General features: G+C 36.7%; 1 protein-coding gene across 1 annotated transcript in view; it reads left to right on the top strand.

Moving 5' to 3' along the window:
- UXS1 (UDP-glucuronate decarboxylase 1) overlaps positions 1-23054 on the top strand; it is a 52867-nt gene that overhangs the window by 8142 nt on the left and 21671 nt on the right. Inside the window, exons 2-6 of the mRNA XM_079317590.1 lie at positions 2372-2399; positions 5115-5163; positions 7236-7279; positions 10753-10813; positions 15058-15238. Of these exons, the coding sequence (XP_079173716.1) occupies positions 2372-2399; positions 5115-5163; positions 7236-7279; positions 10753-10813; positions 15058-15238 (363 nt within the window). The remainder of the gene's footprint in view (positions 1-2371; positions 2400-5114; positions 5164-7235; positions 7280-10752; positions 10814-15057; positions 15239-23054) is intronic.

Raw genomic sequence — 23054 nt, 5'->3', positions numbered from 1 at the left:
CACTACAGAAATCTTAGCTCTGATCCCTTCAACCTTGGTGTAAGCTCCATGTGAGCACCAGTAGCCAAAGAGATCCTTTTTAGAATTGTGCATTCAGAATCTTTTATGAGGGCTGTCAGTATGTTGAAGTGAGTTTTTGCAACATCCCTCTACATGAAAGACTTCAAGGTTCTTCAGACATCTCTATAAGAAAGTTCCTGTGTGGTTAATTTTGCAAGTTTTTTATTTTTTTGTTTTGTTTTGTTTTTTTTTTTTGCAAGGGTACCCAATACGCTTTATAAAAGTTTAATGCAGGGTTATGTACTCCTACAGAACTGGGATATCAAAAATAGTGTTTCTGGAAGGATGTGAATGCTTTTTTGAGCTTCCCTTCCCTGCTGTGGACACTGAGCACACACAACTCACAGGAAACCAGCTCTTTGTATGCAATGTGGCTTCACTATCTTTACTACAAAACTGGGAGGACGGTATTTGTGTTGCAGCTGGCAACTCCTTTTTTTTTTTTTTTTTTTTTTTTTTTTTTTTTTTTTTTTTTTTTTTTTTTCCTTCAGTCAATTCCTACTTCACCAACTAAACCCAGATGCTTCCTGCCACTGCATAACCACTTACATTATTTGTATCGGTTTCTGTAGCCCAGAAAAATAATTCTTTGTAAGTGTAGCTCAGTCAGGTTTAACTGGAGAATTCTGTACCCATAACTGCCAGATCGTCATCATTCAGTGAAAGAAAACAAAGTGTTTTTTCATTACCATTATCATACATAATTCTAAAATGCTAGCTAGAAGTAAATAACGTGAATTTAACTGTGCTCAACACTGTATCCCATTTTCTCCACATTAAATTTTTATCTAGTTAACACAAAATCCGGGTTATTTTAAAATTCAGTTGGGTTTTATGGATCATTTGTTCTAATATAGTAAAACTTCCTCATCTTTTCCCTAGAAGATGTCAGGAGGTTTTATGGTATCACCACAGATAACACAGGGCCCTCCTACAGCTTATTTTGTAGTCTGTCATGGATTCTTTTGAGTTAGTTGTGAATTACTCAGCAGCACTTAAAAACAGTCAGTAGCTTTGCCATCTCCTGAAGGCTAAAAAAACTGCATCACTGAATCCTCATTTGTGTCCTCCTCACTTCTCCTTCCTGAGAAAGTTTCATTTCTCCTGCCTGGAAGGTGCCTGTGACTGTAGCAGTGGTTTTTGTTTGGTTTCTGTAACACCTCAGTCTTCTTGAGCTCATTGAGTAATAGTGATGGCAATGTAAGTGCAAAGCCTAAATAAAGGTAGGCAAAATACTTTACTAGCTGCTACTCAAGACCTGCAATATATCTTAGAAAATCTGTGGATACTTGAGAATTTTTCTCTATGTATGGTCATACTGCAGATATGACCTAAGACCCAAGGTAATTTGGGTCCTTAGCTTGAGCCTTCTCTCTTAAAGAGCAACTCCAGGTTTTTGGAGGTGTTTGGAGTATATTTCCTGTGTTGCTTGTTTTGCAGAGTCCATTATATAACTGTTCCATGTTAACCTTGTTTATCGTGATGATGTGAAGTTGTGAAGTTTTCTTTGGCTGCGTAGCCTGGTTCATGGCTTCTCCTTTTTTCATTTTAAACTGCATTCTGTCTCCTAATTGAAAGTTAAAAGCAAAGTCAGTGTTCTGATAGTCTTCCTATAATCACTTAAACCCAGACCAGATTCAGAAGATTTTATTTTTTCTAGTAGAAAGTAATTCAGTTAGCTGAATCTTTTTGTGAACTAAAAACATCTGTTACATCTTTGGTATTTGATTTTATATTGTGATTTATCTTACTAGGAAACTCTTTCCACACAAAAAGTAATAAATGAGTTTTGTTTGCTTAGGTACCTTTTGTGTCTGCATCACAATATATATGTATTTAGGCACAATTATATGGGCACAAAAGCACTTGCTACCTTTAATGCAGGACTCTTGAGGCACTTTTTTGGATAGGTTCAGTTCTAACCTGTAGTGCCAGTGTTTTGTCACTCTGCAATTTCCAATTTATATAGTTCAGGTCTACAGGGCTCCTTTCTTGCTCTTGTCATTTTTTTCCAGTATCCCTAATAAACAAGTCAAGTGTTCTGGTTTATTTAATCTGTGTGCAGTGATAAATTACAGTTTAGATAATTCCTTCGTATTTTTTTATAGTCTTATGTAGTCTCATCAGAATTCCACCCATACTCTGAAACTGTGTTCTAGACACATGTATAGGTAGTATATGTAATTTACTTAGATAATTTGTGATTAACACACTTAATATTGTCTTAATTTCCTTCTGATGATAATAGGAAAAAATTGTCTCAGGTACTGCTATATGACATTGTAATGTTTTCTCTCTTCTTGTTTTCCAGCTGTATGGGGAAACTTTGTCAATATGAGGTAATGTATATAATTTTCTAATTGAATATTCTTATGTTTAATAAAATTAACTTGCCTTTCCCATCAATAATATATATATAAAGTAGGGAGAAAAAACAGCAGCTCACACTGTTGTTTGAGTGGTTGCTAAGCAGCTGATACCATTTTTTTTAAATACAAAATGTTCAGTCTCAAAAATAGTTGTATGTTTGCTATAGATCTCACCTGGGATTTTACTCACACTTCATCTGCTTTTCTTTGCACAAATTCATCATCTAATTTTGGCCAGTTTGTTGGCATACCTGGTTGTATAGGCTTGGATTCTGCTTTTCCTCAGCACAGATGTGACTACGTCTCAGTGGTAATGTGGGCTTAAATATTGAAGAGCAGCACATTCTGCACTGATTGCCATTATTATATTTCTGTACCTAGAATCAGAAATGTACTTTGGAGAGTTTTTCCTCCTCCACCGTTAATTGGTAGACAATCTGATGGTTTAACTGCTGAAAAGCAGAAAATCCTGCATTGTCCCCTCGAATTTTTTCCTTTGGAAGTAGAAAGACAAACAATATGTATGCAAAACGTGCAGATTTTCACATTTCTGCTTGCATGCGAGCTTGTCCTGCAGGAAAATTTACTGGGAAGACACAGCTGCAAAAAATTGAAGAGAATATGGGGACAGCTTGTTCCCTACAGCAAAGTCATTGTGTATAGAGGACAAAATATTTTACCATGTCGTTCTGCTAGTGAAGGGTTTTGGTATTCTGTTGCCACTCTTAGCAGCACATAGTAAGGAAAGTTTGAGACAAAATAAGAATAATAATGAGTTTTCTCTAGGCTCTAATTCATCCAGGACAGTTTACTGTGGGGTCTGTTCCTGTCCCAAGTGCTGCAAGTACTTGGAGTACAAGTACTGTACTCCTCTTGGAGTTTCCCACCCTTGATGCAGAGTGCTCAGCTGTCATGCAGACAGCTGCTGGGCTGCTGTGGGTTGCAGATGGAGATATCAGTTAGATTGCCATGTTATCTTGACCAGTGAACTATGGCAGCTTAGCAGCTGTTACATGAGCAGCTGAGCCTTTCTTAACAAAGGACAAGAATCTCAGAGAGGGGCTTGAGGAGGACAGGAGGGTGTGGGATCCAGGCTGTTTATATCCTGATAAGCTGTCCTTACAAATTCTGCCACTATCTGCCTCTGAATTCTTATTTGAAGTGTCTTATGTAGAGTTATTTAGGGGGAAAATTATTTTTGAAGGGCTGATGTTGATCCTCAGCCAGTAAGATTCTTTGTTAGGAGGAAATGCTCATTTAAAAATAGACTGCAGAGTTGCCAGTCCTTGAGTTGCAGGATTTGTGAGTAAAAAAACAGTAGGAACTTTTTGAGGAGACCTTTTTGAATTTTGAGGGGATTTCCAAATTTTCCTTGTTCACTTATGACAGAAGAAAGGCTATCTGTTCTACAGTTGTTAGAATAGTTTTTTGTAAATTTCTGTTACTTGGGGAAGCATTTGTTCAAAATCCACCAGGATAGCTTAATATCTCTTCCTTATAGTAAATTCATTTTACGTTCGCTGCAGGGGTTTTATTTGCCACTAGTGCAATAAATGACAACGTGGTTTGAACAGATGGTTCAGGGAATGTGTGTCTTCGTGTAGGATACTGCATTCTTCAGAGATACAAATGAATCTGGTCAGCAATGTCTTTGCCTCAGTAGTAGACTGAGTTGACGTTTTTTTAAAGTGAGAGTTTTACAGAGGGTTATGAAGGCAATCATTGCTTTACCTTCTAACAGTGTGGTGGGTGTGTGTATATATGTGTGTATGTGTGTCTGCTTAACAAAGGGTCTTCTGTTTCTCTAGGTGTAATGAGTTCAGGTCCCAAGTAAAGGAGCTCTTGTTTTTCACTTGAAAGAACTACATTTTATGTTGGATACCCATGAATCCTCTAGTATGCAAAAATTTAACTACTGTGAGATAAATAATTCCCCTTTCAGAAGCTTTAATAAAAAAAAAAAAATATTACACAAATGTAAGGAAAATTGCATAACCTTGATACAAGAGGTAGAATTTAAAAATACATATTCTACACTCATAAAACTTCACTCAAAAGTGAAAATAACTGAGACACTTTACACAGTCAGATGCCAAATAAGACCACAGAGATTTGTGCAAGACACTGGCCTTTTAGACAGTATTCTGTTTTCACAAGTTACCACGACATACTTCATCCTTGGCCTCATTTCAAATGAGTAATATTTGTGTGAGAAGTCAGTATTGCCCATCAGGTGATCACTGAAGGCACGTTTTAGTGCATTTGGAATTTTTCCCCATGTGTTTGGAAAAGTTCAGAGTCAAAGTAAGGTACATTTGCCTAAGGGAAAATGTTTTGTCTGCATACAATAAGCAGAGAGCCTCCAAGAAACATTTTGGGCCTTTGCACACTAAAGTTACACTCAAAACCAGTAATTTGACTGGTTTTCTAAAAATGAAGTGTTTTCTAAAATGAAGTTAATTTCCTGTGTAAAATGAATGGCATTTTTATTAATACTTTTTTTTTCCTGTGGGCTTGATTCAGTTTCTTCCAAACTGATGGATTTCAATAGAAAATAGACCATCTTCTTTTATTCATTCTAATTATGGTTTTGAAATAATACTAACTCAGGATGCTGTTGAGGGTGCTGTTTTAATATGATTCAGGTGCAGATGTGGATTATTTTTTTCCTTCTCTTGCCAACAGGTCTCTTCAAGAAAATGGGGATCAGAAGGTGGAAAGTAGAATAGAGGAGGTTAGTTTGCTAATAGTTGTCATCTGTTTTATTTTGAAGACTCCATTTCACTAATTTCATATTGAAGTGGTTTATTTAGTTTTATTTCTTTACTCTTGATTCTACTAAAACCAAAGCATTGGATTTGTTTCTGTGCATAAGTTTGTGTTCTTCACTCTAATGGAGTTTCTAGCATTGATCTATGCCTTCACTTCATTTTCATTAAAACTTTTCTTGTAAGTAATAGATATGCTGATACATTTGCTGCAGGGATTATGGTAGAATCCTCCCAAGAACTGTTATATTTGTTACTGAAAGGATGTACACAAATTCTTTCCTTTGACTGCCTTAAAGTGTGAAGTATATACAAAGTGCATTACAAATTTGAAGATGCCCAAAATTGCTTTTCTTTGTTCTTAACTAACAAATGCAGCAATGCTTGTGGCTGGGGAGGGTGTGCAGTGCCAAGGCTTTAAGCAAAGTCCTGGCAATTTCTGGAGTAGACATGGGAACTGAACATATTAGTGGTTCTGAACTGCTGTACCAATACCTCTGAATTTCCATTTTAGCCTCAGTTTTTTGTAAAATATTGAAAATGCGTGCAACAGAGCTTTTTCCAAATTTTCAGCCTTCCAGTCTAATAACAGTAAAACAAAGTATTTAATAGAAGAAAAATCCATGAGGTTGATGCCTCTTCCTCTTATGTGGGTGTGTGTTCCTAGTGTAGTCTGGTCTGCCTTGTGACTTATATTTTAGCAGGTTTATGTAGCAGTTGTTCCTCTGGACACCATGGGCAGCCCACTGAAATTGCTTAAAGTCAATGGAGAGCTTGTATTCTTAGTTTGTCTTTTGCATTCCTCTCTTTCTCTGTTTTTTTTGTTGGTTTGAGTTTTTTTAAAAAATCTGGTCAGTGTTGCAACAAGCATAGTGAAAATTCCAGTTGTTTAAGAATGGTGAAATACTTGAAATTCAGTGTGTAGATCTGACTTATTGTAAGGTCTGAGAAGCTGGGCATTTCTGAATCTTATTTTTAAAGTTGTGTAGTGTCTTACAACATCAGGATAACTGTTTCAAGAACTGTTTGTTGTACAGAGATAAATATTCAGTTAATATAAATGACAATGCCATGTTATTCTCTCTTAACATGAATATGAAGCTTTATTCACTTTATGAAGTTCCTGAATTGTCTAGCTCTCACCAGAAGTATTTGCATAAAACAAATTAATGGTGGTTGCTGATGTGCTGCCACTTAGTACCAATTAGAACCCTTGACAGCTTTCAACTTATATATAGCCCAACAAGATAAATTTTGTGACAAGGCTTTAGCAAACTTAAAAACAAGAGTTCAGGGACTCCTGTTGAAATTCAGCAGGACTACTAGAAATTTGGGTCTTGTGATAAAGAAACTGAAACTGATGCCAGTTTAAGTGATTATTTCTTCTAAAGCCATGGAAATGCAAACAGAATTCTTGGTAGGTAAACTACATTTTCTAACAAATTTCCTTTTAATATTTTCTTATGCATAAATACCCTCAAATCATGATGTAGAACATATTTAGATACTTAAACATGATGTATCTTTAAATTTGCATAGCATATTCTAAGAGAATTATGTTCATTTCAGTGGAGCAAATGTCCCTCTCTCTGTGTCCTCTTTATGCTTATCTGTTGTCCATTTCAATAGTTGATGTTTAAAATTACTGTCCCATTGTTTTGTTGCTGGGTATGGATTACCTTTGACAACCTCAGACAAGTCACTTATGACTTCACTTTGCCATATAGGAGTCATAACACTGGATGTCCTTGACAAAACTGTGGTACTCATAGCCTTGAGATATTTTGCTTTCATTGGAATGTAAGGGATTTCATTTCAGACTTTCCTAGATGATTTGATTTTTGGTGGAAAAGGTTCAAGGTTCTTTTTTACATAAAGGAGGCTTTAAAATGGAAGTTTCTTGGAGTATCTTCAGTAAAGATCTGCATAGGAGACTGCTTGCTGTGATTTTTGCTCCAAGGCAACTTCCTATGTGCATGTTTTGTGATGTGAATCCTGTTTTGTTCTTCAAAGGTTAAATGTTTTTCCTTTATTTTAGGCTGTTGCACCTCTAAGGGAGAAAATCAAAGATCTAGAAAAAAGGTATGTCATCTGCTGAATTTGGGAAGCAGCTCAAAGGCACAATTTTTCTGTTGCAGTCAGTTCCGTAGTTGTAAGCTTGAAATAATTCTTGTATATACCTTCAGCACCTTTGATTTGTTATCATATATAAGTGAAGACAGGGCATTGAATGCTAAGACAGTAATGGTTAAGGTATTCAGGCTGATTGATTCTACTAAATCAAGCTGGGAGTGCTGGTCTCTCATCAAGTCCAAATCTTGTGGAGGAGTTTGCTATTTGGAGTCCAGCTGATGGGTGCATTACTGTGGTTTATGTCTGCTAAGACATACTGATTTCATCTTACTTAAAATATGCTTTATGACACTTTTCCTATATTTGTGATTGGTTACTCTGGTTTGGCTGTTGTACAGTGATTTGCTTGTGCATCTTAGCTGTGGATGTGCTTTGGATGAGCCTGACTGACCTGCTTCTCTCAGGCTTTGTGAGGGAATGTGTTATCCCTCACTCTGCTTGTTCACCTTTGTGTCACGTCAGTTCTCTGATCATGGTGTCCTCATGGACAGATGATTCCATCACAAGAAATCTGGTATGGCAGTGGGGACTGTCAGCTCTGGCAGGGACATGCTGCTTTTGCCAGTGATGCTGTTTCACAGGTGACACTGTTGGTGTCCCAGACAAAGCAGAGAGTGCTGCATTGCAAGGAGCCAAGTCTGGATTGTCCAAGCAGTAAGCCCTGGTGGGGTATTGGATCCTGGTGGTTGTGTGCCCTTCCTCTGCAGGGGGGACAGAATACCATTGCTGCTGGCCAGAGGTGTGCTTGACACCTGCAGTGCTTTGGTGTTCAGGGTTTTGTCTTGTCAGTGAGCAGCTGCCCCTCCTCCTCCCACCCCTCCTGGTTTGTAAGGTAAAAAAAGAGAGAGAAAAAAATTCAGTTCTGTTTTTTACAATTGATTTGAAAGGTTCAGTGACCTGCCACATGCAATTTATTTCAGTGAGAATACTGAACTGGTTGCTCATCTCTTAATGTGCTCATACTTCATAGGTTGAGCTAGGTGTATATTGGCAACATGAAACAAATTGCAGATTGTGTCACCACCTTGCCAATTGCAATATTAAATTGATTTATTTAATCTTTGATGACAGTCCAGTAAACCTTCAGCTTCAATTGTGGATAATTCAGGTATTTTCTTCTACCATCCATAGAAGGCCTTGGTGGGAGGGTATCCTGATTGGCTCTTTTTTATTTAATAATCATTGTATTTTTCAAATGAACAATGAGTTGTTGAGTAGAACCATTAAGTTAAAACTTTGCCCACAAGCCATATAAATACTCTTGCCTGTTAATGTGTATTGATAAGTCTTTTTTGAGACCTCCAGGAGAAAGGAGAAAGTATCAAAATATTTTTTTTACCTCTGTATGAACCAGTCTGGAAATGATACTTTCACAAAAGGGATGCCCTTATTATTTTCTTCTTATTATTTTTCAGATAATGTACCCATTTACCCCTGGTGCTTCAGCTGAATGGGGGTTGTTGCAATTAATATTTTTTTAATTTTATGTCTGTGTGAAGTAGCAGTAAATAGCTATTCACTGTCAGATGCCTGAAAGCTGATCCTGCTTGCAAAGCTTATTCTGGTGTCAATGTTTTCTTACTTAATAGGCTGATAAAACCTGAAAGCAAGCCATCTTCATGCTTTTGAGAAGCAGGAAAGACAAGAATTCCTTTATGCTAGTCTCATGACAAGAGATTGTTTAGCTGAAGCTGGAGCTGTAAAGTTTTTATTAAGAATTTGCACAGCAGAAGCATTGCCGTGTAGTCATCAAAGCAAGCATTAAGTCAAGATAAACTCCATTTTGTTTCCAAAAGGTCATCATTTGGCAGCCAGACTCTATCCCACTGCCTATAAACTGCTACTGGTGTAATAGAAGGAGCAAAAATGGTTGTGAAGTCCTTTTGGCAGCAATATGACTCCAGGCTGGATTACTACAACCTTAAAATAGTGGTCTTCAGAATGGAGGAGAGATACTTGCCTTGCATCTAGTTATTTGGCACTTAAACTTATTTTAAACTCCATAAATCTCTTGTTATGAGTGAAATTTCCTCTGTCTCATGATGTTTTATATGTCTGCATTGTGCTTGTGCACTGTTGTTTCACTGTTTTAGCATAAATCAGAGAAATTGTTAGTCACCTGTATAGTGATGTAAGGCAAATGTAGATAGTTTCTTCTTCAGTCTCCCTGTGTGGCTAACATTGGAACGTTCCATTGCCATATTTCTCCTATCCAAGAAACTGGAAGCAGCTTTCATGCTGTGATGAAAATTGGATAAAATACAGGAGCATCTGTGCTCTGGTGCTGAAGAGTTCCTGTTGAGCCAGTACTGCAGGTTAGAAGCAGAGGAGGAGGTGCTTCAAGATCACACTTGTAGGGTCAGTTCAATCAGCAGCTCTTTGTGAGTAGAGGGAAATTTAACTCGTGTCATTTTTGACTCCTGCATGGTACACCAGGCTATCTCTGGCCTGTGGACTTACTGGATGAGAAGAGTAACTGTAGTTTAATTTTTGTGCAGTGTCATGCTGATATTTAGTTAAGGAAAACCTGAGCTATTAAATTGCCAAGATTATGAGGCTAACTACTGAAATAAATAAATAAAGTTTACACCTTCTGTCAGAGGACTTTGTTGCTCAATGCAGGATCCATGCCAGGGAGGAAAAGAAGTTTTTCTAAGGTTTGAAGCACCAAGAGCTTGAGAAAGCACTTAGGTTCATATGTCACATAATTTTATTTTATGGCATTTATAGTTTGATTAAGTTCTTGTAAAGAATGTGCAAAAATTTAATTACTGGCTTGAAGACCATCAAATAAATGGCAGTCTAGTATGTCTAAGAAAATTAAAATTGGTTTTCATACTAAATAAGCTCTCTTGTAGAAATTGTTGAAATATCTTAAAATGTGTTTTTTCAACATTCTGATTGTAAACTTTATTTTAGTTTTACAAAAACTTTAAGGAGAATTAAAATTTTATGTTGTAAGTTTCAATGTGAAACTTCAAGAAATGTTTGAAGTCAATGCGGTAAGTCAAAAAAACTTGCTTTGTTTTCCAGAGCTTTTAAGAGGGTTGTTTGCCTTTTAAAACTTTAAAAAGAAGGAATCCAGTCACTGCTCATGCTATATTGTTTTATTCTCTTGTGATGTCATGCCTGGCACTAGTTCTACTCTCAAAAGATAAAAGTCAAGTGATTTATTATAAAAAATCAGGTGGAAATTTTAAAAGCACTCTTTGCAGATGAATTTTGATATTTCACCATGCATAGGCATTGTTTTGTGTTGACCCAGATTCTTTTTTAGATAAAAGGACTAATTATACTCTTAGCAGAATTTTTAAGAATGGAAGGTTTTCAGAGTAGTTTCTCATGTATCAAAGGCTGGTATGTGAAATAAACCAGGCTGAAACTTATTTAGTTTTTCTTCTTTGTTCTGAAATGTTCTGTAGTTTCACCCAGAAATACCCACCCGTGAAATTTTTATCAGAAAAGGATCGTAAAAGAATCCTGGTAAGTTTGTGTTTACTCAGGGGTTGTTTTGGGGGAATACAGAAAATTCCATGGAATGTTAACTGTTTTGTAGGATTAAAGACACACGAAGGGATGAAGGGAGTTACCTTGGATGTTGCATGTGTTGTGCAGGTTTTAGAGTGCTGCTTCACTTATTTGTGTTGATGTTCTCAAACTCAGCATATGAACAATACACATGGACTCTGCTTTTGAATTTTGACTTGCCAACTAAACTGCTCTTCCCTGTAATTTCCCAGGATCACATTGCCAAGGAGTCTTTGTGTGTGCTCCCAGATGGCTTAAAGTTGCAGAGACTGGGAAACTTTTTAAGCACATCTTGACAGGAACATTGTGTGACCAAATTGGGCAAAATCTGGTCATAAGGCTAGAAAAGAAGCTGCTCTGCAGGCAGTGTTCATCTCTTTGTATCTTCTCTGTGGTTTCTGCTATTTTGATGCATCACAAGCAGTTGAGGATAGAAGAGGATGGCAGGTTAAGTCAGGACAAGTAGTTGTCCAGGGCATTCTAAACTTAGAGAATTGTGCTGGAAATCAGCTTTCCAGTTTTGTCTGCAAACGCTTCTGAAGTTGTCTGTGACCTAGATTTACCTTGTTTCTGTTCGTCTGGGTGGGAGAAATTGTCCCCGTGTTTTGAAGGCAGAGAAAGTATAGCTACTTGAGGTTTGTAAAATAGAGTATGAACTTCTGCTTCTGTAGCAGAAAGCAGCCTGCAATAAAACCCTGCTGATGCTTTTGTTTGCTTTGACTTCAAAGCCTTGAAGAAAATGAAAAGATGCAGATAAAATGATTTTACTGCATTGTTAGACAATAATCTCCATTGCTATTGCAAAATTTCACAAAGTGTTACCAAATTAGTTTAGTTTTGCAGTGATGTTCCATCATTTTTAGGACAGTCTGAAGGAGGAAGACCTATAGGCTCCCAGTGCCTTTGCTGAATATAGAAAATAAACTGAGGAAAATAAAGAGGTTTAACTGTAAAAATTCCCAAATTGTGTACCTCATGTGATTGCAAGGATATAAAATAACCTTAATATCATGTTTTCTGTGTGAGAATGTACTTCCAGCAAAAGTGCCAGTGATGCTGTGGAGCTCTTAATGTTCACTTCCAGACTTTGCCACTGAAAAATACTGTGTATTTTGTTGAAATCTGTTGCTTCAGCAGAGAGGGCAAGTAGTTGGAATAGGAATGTTTTCAGCTGGCCTGGAGGTGAATAGCTTTTTGGTTCCCCATGTATTTTGTAGAGTTTAAATGACTACAGAGAAAGCTGGCCAAAAAGAGTGGCAGGCTGTTCATAGTGGTTTTGTGCCAACTCAGATGGGCATTCATAGGCCTCCTATCCATGTGGGCAGTTCCCTTCTGTTACCGTGTTGCTGCCATAATCCTAGGGGAAATATTCCATATTCTTTGGAGTAGCTGAAGTTCCCATAAAAACATTGCATGACACTTGAAAATTCTCAAGAATTGGCCAGCCAAGTGAATTTTTCTAGATCATGTATTTTTACTTTGTATTCTCTTAATACTATATCTTTTTCTAGAATTCATTCTTAATGTGATTTAACTTTTTTTAAATTCTGACCATAGTCTCCAGCTCCAGCCTGGAGATCCCCACAGCACTGTCCTCATGAGACAACAGTTCTAGCAGTTACTTTTTATTAGACAGCATCTCTTTGGAGATGATTTCTAGTAGTGGTGATATCTCAGCTGAGAGCAGATATCCTGTAATTTTGATTAAAAAGATATCTTCACCTTTTTGTGCATGAATTATCTATTTCCTGAGTTCTCTGAGGTGACTAGGCCACAGGCTTTCATATTCAGGAGGAGGAATCCTGTTATTGTGGAAGGTAGTGTTACCATGGGTTCAGTCTATTGGGTGGGTTTTTCCTGAGCTGAATATAGTAAACTGATAAAAGCAGAAAGCAAAAAAATAATTTGCTTATGGGGCCTAAGATGTTTTGAATCTGATTGTAGACAGCAGAAATGTGTAATAAATAGACAAATTTGTAAGTGTTTCTAGTGAAGATAATTATCTGTAGTATTTGTGCCTTTTAATAGGTGCTGAAGTTACCAAGCATACATGCACTACTAAGTAATTAAATATTTTCATTAATGTTTTCTTAATAAAGAATTTCTTTACAAGTGTTGGTGCTCCAGTCCTTACACGGATATGATTAATGTACAACTAAGATTATGTAGATTAATATGTCATTGTGATTTGCAGGAAGTAATATTTAGAAGTGGTGCTTTTATGAGTAATTACAGGAAGGTTGTACAAAGAACTTTAGTGATAAATCATCTTTTCTTTTTTGTAATGTTGCCTCAAGTAATGATAAAAAACATAATTTACATAGTTGTTTTTTTTTTTTCTTTTACTTTTCCAGGGGAAATTCAACTCCTTTTTCAATAATTTCTTAAGTTCTTTGTCTAATACCCATGGAAGTGATATGTTAATAAAGCCAACTTAGGTTCATCATAAAAACTACTTACAGGTTTAAAGTAATTGGAAACTTCTTTCCAGACAGAATTGGTTTGTGCTTTTTTTCTTCATGTTATGTTGCAGCATAATGTGAGCCTCGAGATTCTTTCTGTTATTCCAGAGGGGATTTCTCCAAAATCCTATTTCCTCCTTCAGGTTTATCAGGGAACTGAATAAGATGTTGAATCTGCAAGAAGGTAGCCCTGACAAACTCAGAAGAATACTAAAAAAAAAAAAATTAAATGATTATTTTATTAACTGCTACTTAAAATTGTTTTGACACACTGGTGTCCCTGAATTTTTAATAAGAAAAAGAAGGATGAAAATACAAGAAGTGGACACTCCAGTTTTTACTGAAGAAAACAGATGTAGTTTTTGTATGGTTTTTTTTTTTTTTTTTTTTTTTTTCCTTTTCAATCTTTGGAGGTTTTCCTTTCCTTTTTTTCCTAGTTTAAAAAAATCTGCTAATCTTGCTTTTTAAAACAGTGGATGGCATGTTAGTGGACAGAATAAAAGTTTAGCCTTTGACTAACCCAGAGTAAAAGAACTTCAACCATCTTATCCTTTTCCACACAGCACTTGGTCATTTCAGTACACCATCCATTCATTCAATTCCTGCTTGATTTGACCTTGTCCTTTTGTTGTTTAGTTGTCACTACAGCTGAAGAATGGACATCAACAGCTGAATCACTTTCAAACTGTGAACTTGACTATGCAGATGTATTATATAGCTGATACACTCAGGTCTTTTGCAAGTTTACTGTTTGAATATTGTGGTCTGACGAGTCTTGGTTCTTGAAAACATTTTATGAAATGCAGAGAAAATAATTGCTTATGTAGATAGATCTGGATGTGTCTGAAATTTACTGTTCTGGTTATTGTGCTGACTGCTTCAATGCTGAATGGGTGATTTTTGTTTGCTTGTTTACTCTTAGTCTGTGGTGCAAAAAGGGAAAAATTAATGAACTTCCTTGTTTCTTCAATGAAACAGGAATACAGAGTTTTAAATATTTTATTTTTGCTTGTTTCTTTGCAGCAGAACATTAGAGTTTCAAGACAGGCAAATGCTGCATGTCAGAGCTAATGGTATAGAATAGAGTTTTTTCAGTTGTAAGGGAACCTGCAAAGATCATCAAATCCAACTGACTGACCTCCTCAGGCCAGAATGATGTAAGCTGTAGATGCATTAAAGCACAAAATTGTTTTAGTTTTAGCAGACCTTTCAAATGAAAGGTCTTCAGAGAATTCCCTTCCTCCTTCCTGGGTGAAAACTTACAGTACTTATGTAGAACATCCAGCATGTCTTCCATGGAAACCAGACAGAAACTAGATTTGCCTGATAAATCTGACATGAAAATGAACTGGCATTCTGTCATACCTTTTTTTTTTTTTTTTTTTGAGAAATGGGATTTTCAGAAATTTCTCCTATTACCTTTCCACATCTTTTTAGATTTGGCTGTCACAAAAAAAGCACAATCCAATTTGAAGGAAAATAATGTAATCTGAAAAAGAGATTTTGTTGATGTGAATAGGTAGCTGACCTTCTAACCTGACAGTGATGAAACATGTCATGTATATCTCTCAAAATTTTAAAACCTGTAAATCTTGGAAAAAATAGACATTGAAATGGAGTTGTTTCCCCTGGAGTAAGCAAAGATCTGAAACCTGCTGTTCTGTCTTCATGTTTGTAGATTTTGTCTAGTGTTTCTGTAAAAAGAAAAAGAAATTTATACCAACTGTCCTAACGCAGATAACTGGAGGAGCAGGGTTTGTGGGTTCTCATCTTACTGACAAACTAATGATGGATGGCCATGAGGTTACAGTTGTGGACAACTTCTTTACGGGCAGGAAAAGAAATGTGGAGCACTGGATTGGTCATGAGAACTTCGAACTGATAAATCATGATGTCGTTGAGCCCCTGTACATTGAAGGTAGGTAGTCTCTGATTTGGTATTTGCACTTTTTTGTGCCTTTCCCTTCTAAGTGTGTGTGTCTGTAAAGAAATGAAATTTACATGCTGAGTTCTGGGTTGATGTATGTAATATCTGTATGGGGTTTTTTTTATCATTAGCCTGTTTTCTGTGACCAGTATGGAGTAAGAGGTTCAGAGCACTTTTGTCTTTGTAATCAGTTCTTTTCTGAGTGGACAGGAGGAAAGAGACCTTGAAAACATCCTGATACATCTGGTTTTGTAAGAAAACATGATGGCAATGGGTTGGTCTGTCTGTCCCACTCACTTTCCTATATGCCTGCACAGGCTTATGCACACTGAGTCTGTGGTCCAGATATTTCATGAACTGAAGTTTGAGGGCTGCAGTTACACCAGACATGCATCCTGCAACTGTGTATGGTCAGTTGAGAGGAAATTAACTTTGTTTAGTTGCCTTCACTGTCTTGTGTAGAAAACATTGCTCCTGCTTTAAGTACAGGCATTCTACTACCTGAAGAGTTGGAAAACAGCAGCACTGAATTTCCCTAGTTTTCAACAGAAAATGAGAAAAATACACTGATCCTAAAGAAAGAAACATGCAAACAAAAGTGTTTTCTGCTTTAAAGCAGAAGCTCAACATCAGAACTATCATAAACCTCAAACTATTGAATAGCCAGATTTTAAGTCACCATTAACATGGTTGTATTTGAAAGAGACATACATTTATAGACTTCTATGGGAGTATCTAGCCCTATAATGAGGCAGTGAAAGCATTGCTCAAATTACACTGCAGTTCTGGTGGGCGTGCTCCATCTCTTTAAAACTGTGTAGCAATGTACTTGTTCATTTTGAGAAAAAAAACGAGTGATTTGTATTTTTTTAATTCCTGCTGAATTCTAGTGGATGGAAATTCACAGGAAATAGCTCTAGTAATTGCATCTCTTATATTATTGCATTGATGAGTTCCTGGCAACACTACTGAAATAGTCCTGCAAAAACACGTGTTCCTGCTCTGTTCTGACAATTCAATGGTTGTTACTGCCTGTTATTTTACTTCAAACTTCTGCTTCCACTGACAAGATAATGGAACAAGGATCTTATTAACTGACTCCAGTGCTGGTAGCTCATACCTCAGCCAGATCAATTTGTCAGCTTTTCTAATCTTTTCCATGCATTACCTTCTTCCTGACTGGCTACACTTGAGACTCTCAGGGAATTATCATCGTTGCTAATGTTGTTGCCCAGCTAACAAGGCACTAATGAATGGAAATTCTGAGATCTTTCAGCTACCTTTCCTATGGCCTGTGTAATTAAGACACCAATTCCCTATTTAGTACTGACAGCTAATTATTACATGTTATTCAGTAGGTAGTTTATTGAATGTCTTTTCATCTTCCAGCAGTATAAATTGAGGTTGGCATGTCTAAGTGTTAAAAGAAGTTTCATACACTAAGAAGCATTATAAATTTTTATTTCATTGCAGAGTTTATAGTCCAATGAGGCAATGAGGGGATAGTTTTGGTTACAGATCAACAAATTGGCATATAGATCAGATACTTCTTTTCTTAGTCCCATTTTCTCCTTTTTGCATGTAAATAGGAACTGGAATAACTGTGCAGTCATGATAAAAAGTAGGTTTGTGTCTAAAGAATTTCTCTGTATTTGCTGTCCTGTTTAAACCAGGTTATATAAGGTTTTTTGACAGTTCAGTTCCAGAGAGGATAATCAGCGCTTTATTCCTGAAAGAGACCTCATTTTTGGTCTGGAAAAAACAGTGCTTTCACTTTGGCTATGGAAAAGTGAACTGAGTCTCAAGATGTGTAGCTTTCAGCTTCCCAGTGATGCCTACGCACAATCTGCCTTGGCTGCGTCATTATCTTTGATCCATGACGGGAAGTGGGACTCAGCATTCTTGGATCTTGATCTAGGCTGGCCAGAGACAATAATAAATCACCTAAACACACATTTTATTTTTTAGCCCCGTGACAGCTGTAGTTATCTCTAGTGCTAAACGTCTTTCTCCTCTACTAGGATTTCATTTGTTTTAGCATTTGTTAATGTCAATGGAAATGCACACGTTTTCACTGTTTTTTCCAGTCAGAAGAAAAAGGGATTTGAATTCTTTAGTGGAATGAAACCAGTTCAGGAATCTTGAAACATGAAAACTAGTTAAAAAAAAAAAAAAAGTCTGAAATAGCTGTATTAACTTTTTTTTTCCCTATTATAGTTCTGATCTGTGTTTTTAAAGATGTTTTCATTTCAGCCTCACCCTCATGTAGAGCTTTAATGCACTATTAAATGGGCACTTTTTTGGTTCAGTAAGACAGGGGTTTTTTTCTGAAGCCTGATCTGGAAACAGAAGAATCTTTTAACACTTTTTTTGTATTATCAGGAAAAAGAAAGAAATACACCTTTACTTCTTTGCTGCCTCATTCTGTACATTCATTAAGATTACAGGCGCCCCAAGATAGTCACTTGAGAGCACTGTAGCTTGTGTTCATACAAACCGTGTTGTAAAGACACACGTTAATTGGAAGACAAATGAGAATCAATGCTTCATCTGGTGTCACTGTATTGTACCCCACTTTAGGGTAATAGATAACATTGCATTAAAAAATGCAAGGAAATTCTGTATTAAATAAATGGATGTTGTTAGCAATGTACTTCGTTTACATAGTGACATAAGCATGAGTGCTGTCTTGTTTATACTCACCTTTGCATTAGAGTTGATTCTGTATTCATAATGAAAAGTAAGCATTTGTTTTTATATCACTTCAAGCCACCAAGGGCTGTATTTTTAGTGTAAAATGTTGTTGTACTTAAATGGATGTGTAAAAAAAGCAAAAAACAAAACCACAACAAAACAACCAAAAAAGAACTCCAACCTAAAAACATAGATACGTGGAAACAATTAAAATAACCCAACAAAAATGCACAACCCCAAAAACACACACATGATAAACCAAGCCACTTCCAAGGTGATATCATAAGATGGCACATGATCATTCCACAAACTGGACCCCTAAACAGGAATAAAGGCCTCTCAGTTTTCAGTCTTGAGGGCCAGTTTTCAGATACCCTTAGGCACGCAGAGCAGTTGGATAAATCTGGAAGGAAACAGCAGCCAGTTATACGTAGCCCATATCCTTCTCCCACTGGTGTTTCTTCTTCCTTCTTCCTCACAACTTTTGGAAGCCTTAAAACAATCTTCTGTAAAGTGATAGGTGCATTAAACTCAGCTATCTCGTGTATCTGAAAGATGTCCTTAGATGAACTGTTTCTCAGTTCACAGGTACACACTTTGGCCTTGCATTTCTTTTTGGTTGCTTGATAGTGTTGTTTTGTATTGTTTTAGCCACACCTTTCACAGATGTGAAACTAAAACAGGCCTGAAAATGCCACAGACTTACAGTCAACAGTGGAAACAGTTAAGTCAGTTGAACTGCTTTCACTTCCCTTATCAAAGATGCACTGTATGTTTTGAAAAATACTGTATAATACTTCTAAAATTGCAATCTGTGGCAGCTGCCCAAACTCTTTTTGAGCAGAGCAGTGAAGAGTAGTTCCACTCTGATGCTCAAAAACCTTTATTTAAAACAAGTGCAGGTGCACTACCTAAGTAATGTAATATGAAATGAGAGAGAAGGGTAAGTTGTAGGTAATGATAAACTGTCTGATGGTTTATGTTCTGAGATTAGCTAATCTTCTGTTAACTAAAACTGTTTGGTTATGGTCTTGGTTTGTTGTTCTAATTCTTCATTCTGGCAGTCCAGTTTCTGGGAAAACATTTCTTAAATGTTGGCTCTAATTTCAGTGATTGTGAACACAAAGGTAATTTTGGGTCTTTTGACTCTCACTGAAAAAGCTTTTAAAATTATATAATAAAAAATATATTTTGCAAGTTGAGTGACAGGGTGTAAGCATGTGATACACATAGTGACAAGAATATTGGCTTTCAGAGTTTGCAGGAGGTGTTCTGGTTGCTAGTTACACACACATAGGTAAGTTAAGTAACTGTTTATAGAATTTGAATAAATAATTTGCTTGATTGGGACTAAAAAACCTTTTATTTTTAAGGCCTTGCTGGCACATAGGTTTATTTGGTTTTTAAGGCTAAGACCAACAGTCTAAGAAAATTGGTCAAAAGAATAGTCTGTAGCCTTCTTGTGAATAGCAGACTACCAGATGTTGAGATGGTAACTTTTTACTAAACAGTGTTTTACAATATTCCAGAATTGTTCAATCTTCAAGTCCTCTCATAGTTAATTTAATGCACATACAAATACAAACACAAAAAGTGTGTTTAATGTGCCTTTTTTTTTTTTTTTTTTTTTAATTCCATACATCCATCCCAGGTTTTTCCCTTCCTAGTCTTTGTTCTCTATGCTTAATACATTCAAATTGCTGGTCAGGAAAGTCTATGGCAAGGCAGAGGGTAACAAATGCTACTTTATTTTATTTGTCCAGAGCAAAGTGCAATGGTGCCTTGATCTTGGTCTCTCATGTAAGGCTCTCCAAAACTGCTCCCATATGAGCAATATGAAGTTATTTTATGAAGTTATGAAGTTATTTATGAAGTTATTCCAGTTTGCCTGACATTACAGGCAACATGTTTAGCATCAAGTAAATGAACTTCTATTTGCAATCCTTTTTAGTTCAGGGCAGTAGAAATGTCTCACTTCATCGTGTCAGTTTCTCTGGCCTGACCTCCAGTAATGAAATTGGCACAGCTGGTTTTTTTCCCAAGAAAAGTCCATACATTCTAGCTGCAGAATCTTACTTTTATGCTTCTGATCAAAGCTTTTCTGCTCAGTGCTTCCTGACTAGCAAATAAAGTGATGGATGCAGGTGCTTAGTGGACTTAGTGACCTGTTTAGTCCTTTCTAGGACTGTGACACATGTTGAAGACAGAAATGGAAGATAAAGGTCATTTCCTGTCATAGGACAAGTGGTAGATTTCTCCCTTGCCTTTCACTTAGGAAATATGGAGAACACATGCAGTATTAGGGCTAGAAGTAAAGATTATATGAAGGAAAGTAGTTTTTTGGCAGTATTTTGGAGTTTTATGGAGTATTTTGTCTTAGTCACCTTAGGACAAGTGATTTTACTGATTCATAGCATTAAGAAAAACACAAGATTAAATGTTTGTGTCCAAATTTAGGTATTGCATATTCTATGTGTGCTAAATTTTAGGGATTTTTTTTTCCTTTAGCTTTTCACATAGAGAAGGGTGTAATTGGCAAACAGTAGTTGTTGTTTCTTGCAATATGTTACTTACTTTATGTTGAGCACAGACTTCTATGTTTGTCACACTGTACCTTGTGTATGTGGCTTGAGTGTTTATGCCAGCTTCTGTGTCTATGCTATTTTGAAATGAATTTTATTTTTGTGGCCTTTTTTTTCAATAAAATTGTAGCATAACAAATTTGTTTATTGTTTCTTTGTCAGTATCTTTGCCAGTAGTCTGCAGTCCTGTGCTTGGTAAACTACTTGCTGCCATCTTCACAGTTAAAAAATTCTAGTATCCTATGGGAGTTACACACAAAACTTGCAGAATTTCATTGTTATCATTTGTTCTTCTGTTGTAGTTCTTAATGTAGCACTTTGCACAACTATTCACATGGTTATTTTCAAATAATTGCACTATGACTATTGCAAAGCTAGTGCAAGGCTTCATAGTGAATGTTGTAAAACTTCTTTTCTTTACATCGTGTAACACAAAAGAGTTGTGGAGGTCAATTACTAGATGTACTTCTTTTTGTCCTTCAGTAGATACTGTCCCAGGTACCCAAACAGTTAATCCTTTGAAAAGCTGTAGCTTGGATAACTTTCCACAGCTCTGGCTAGAACAGAGTTGTCTGCTCTCTTAAATAACTGTTAACTTTATGCTACAATGCACAAGGTTATCAGCCAAGCTGGGTAGATGGCTTTTTCTAGCTGGCCTGCTGAAATTCTGAGGGGAAAAAAATAAAATAGGTGTTTTTCAGACCTGGCAGTTAATAGAAGGAAGGTGGAATGAGAAACAATTACTCTTATTTCAGCATTGTCAACTTGATAAATCAAATATGAAAAGTTTGTGGTAGAAACCTTTCACCCTACTGAACTGTCCATCATTCTCCAAATGTTTTGGAAAAACAGTGATGTTTTTCATAGGTCTGAGGCTTGATATACAAAAGATTCCTTCTCAGGCAAGATGCAGAGGTCCTGTAACTGCCTGGTTGCCTGTCCTGATCCAGGAAATGACCATCTGACACTTGGCAAATTCCCCATCTTCCATCTCTCTGCCAGTTCTGTTCTTTCTAAACCTTTTCCATACAGGGATTGATTTTTGCCTTTATGCATGGGGAGAAGTACATTGAGGCAAATGAGACAGGCAAGACTGTACATTTGGCAAGGAAAACTGTGTTTTCCCCCCAGCTCCTCTTTGTTTCATTTCAAACAAATGCTAGCTGGGAAACAAAGGAAGAATGAAGGACTAAAAGAAGAAGAGTTCTTCCCTGCTTGCTTTCTTTCTTTTGCACTGTTTTTGACACTTACTCTCATTTTTAAAAATAAGTAAATAAATTTTAATATTATAAGGAGTTTTGGGGATTTTGTATTTCATACACATTTGTTTATGGCTAACCATTATATGACTACTACAGACCTAGCTGTATCCTTGTGGAGCAAAAGGGATGGTAGTTTTTGACCTTTAGTATCTGAATTGCTATATGCCATTAAAGGGACTGTTCCTGTAGGAGCTGCTGTGTGTCAAAAATAAGCAGTATTTAAAAAAAACCATACCACAAAACAAAATTAAGTTTGAGAGGGCACAAGAAAGGGTTCATTTCTCCTTTTACAGAATGGGATTGGGCAGTAAATTACTAACAGACCAAAGTGCTTTTGAAGTGACATTTTCTGTTTCCAAGAATTCCACCACAGGTTGTCAAAAACATGATTTAGAAAGGGTTATGAAGGAATAAGTAGAAAGAAACAGCATAAAGCTCAGGTCAGAGTTCACCTTTGAGTTGGCTATAGGTACTTCAGCAACTGCTTTACTAATTTTTCTGCACCACTGTGCTTGAGTTACCTGCAGCTTGCAAGCATCAGTCAGCATCTTTAGAGAGCATTCCTTTTGCCAGCTTCCAGTCTACCCCTTGTCTTTGGTTTTATGACTGTAGCATGCTGTGGGAAGGGGATATTTAAAGCAAAACTTGAGGCAGTAATGTATTTTATTCATGTTCAGAACTCATCTGTAGAAAGTGTGTTGATGTTCAACAAACCAATTTAAATTTACCCCATGCTACATCATGTTTGCATTATTTCCCCAGCACAAGACCAAGGTATAGAGTAGTTATTCCATGTAACACTTCATGCCGAACAATTAACTAGCTTTGTGTTGCAGACCGACTCCTCAAAGTTTCAGTTGCGTTAGCAATGCAGGTAGGGCTTGGAATTGAGCCTGAGCTGGGAACTTTCTTCTGCCAGCTTTTGCTGCATCAGATTGTCTTTGGATGCTGTTTGTGCTATTACTAGTGCCTTGTGTGACAAGCTGTCCCTTGATGCTGCACCAGAGTTGATAGTGGTTGGATGTACTATTTCCTGATCATTCAAGAACAAATAGCAGAGAACCTGCAACATGAAATTTTACTTCTCTGCACCTTTTTATGTGAAAATAAATATTCAGTGACATCACATATCTGCCAAAACTGCCTCTCTTTAGCTTTCTGGGCTGTTTTGACATCTTCTAGGCAGTAATTCATCACTGCTATAGACATAAAAAGCTGTAGACCAAAGAGAGCATGGCAATGTAAAAGTAGTAATACTTTGTGGCATCT

The sequence above is a fragment of the Erithacus rubecula genome, assembly GCF_903797595.1.
Source record: "Erithacus rubecula genome assembly, chromosome: 1".
NCBI classification, from domain to species: domain Eukaryota; kingdom Metazoa; phylum Chordata; class Aves; order Passeriformes; family Muscicapidae; genus Erithacus; species Erithacus rubecula.
Note: the sequence above shows the minus strand (reverse complement) of the source record. Positions and strands in the feature narration are given on the sequence as shown.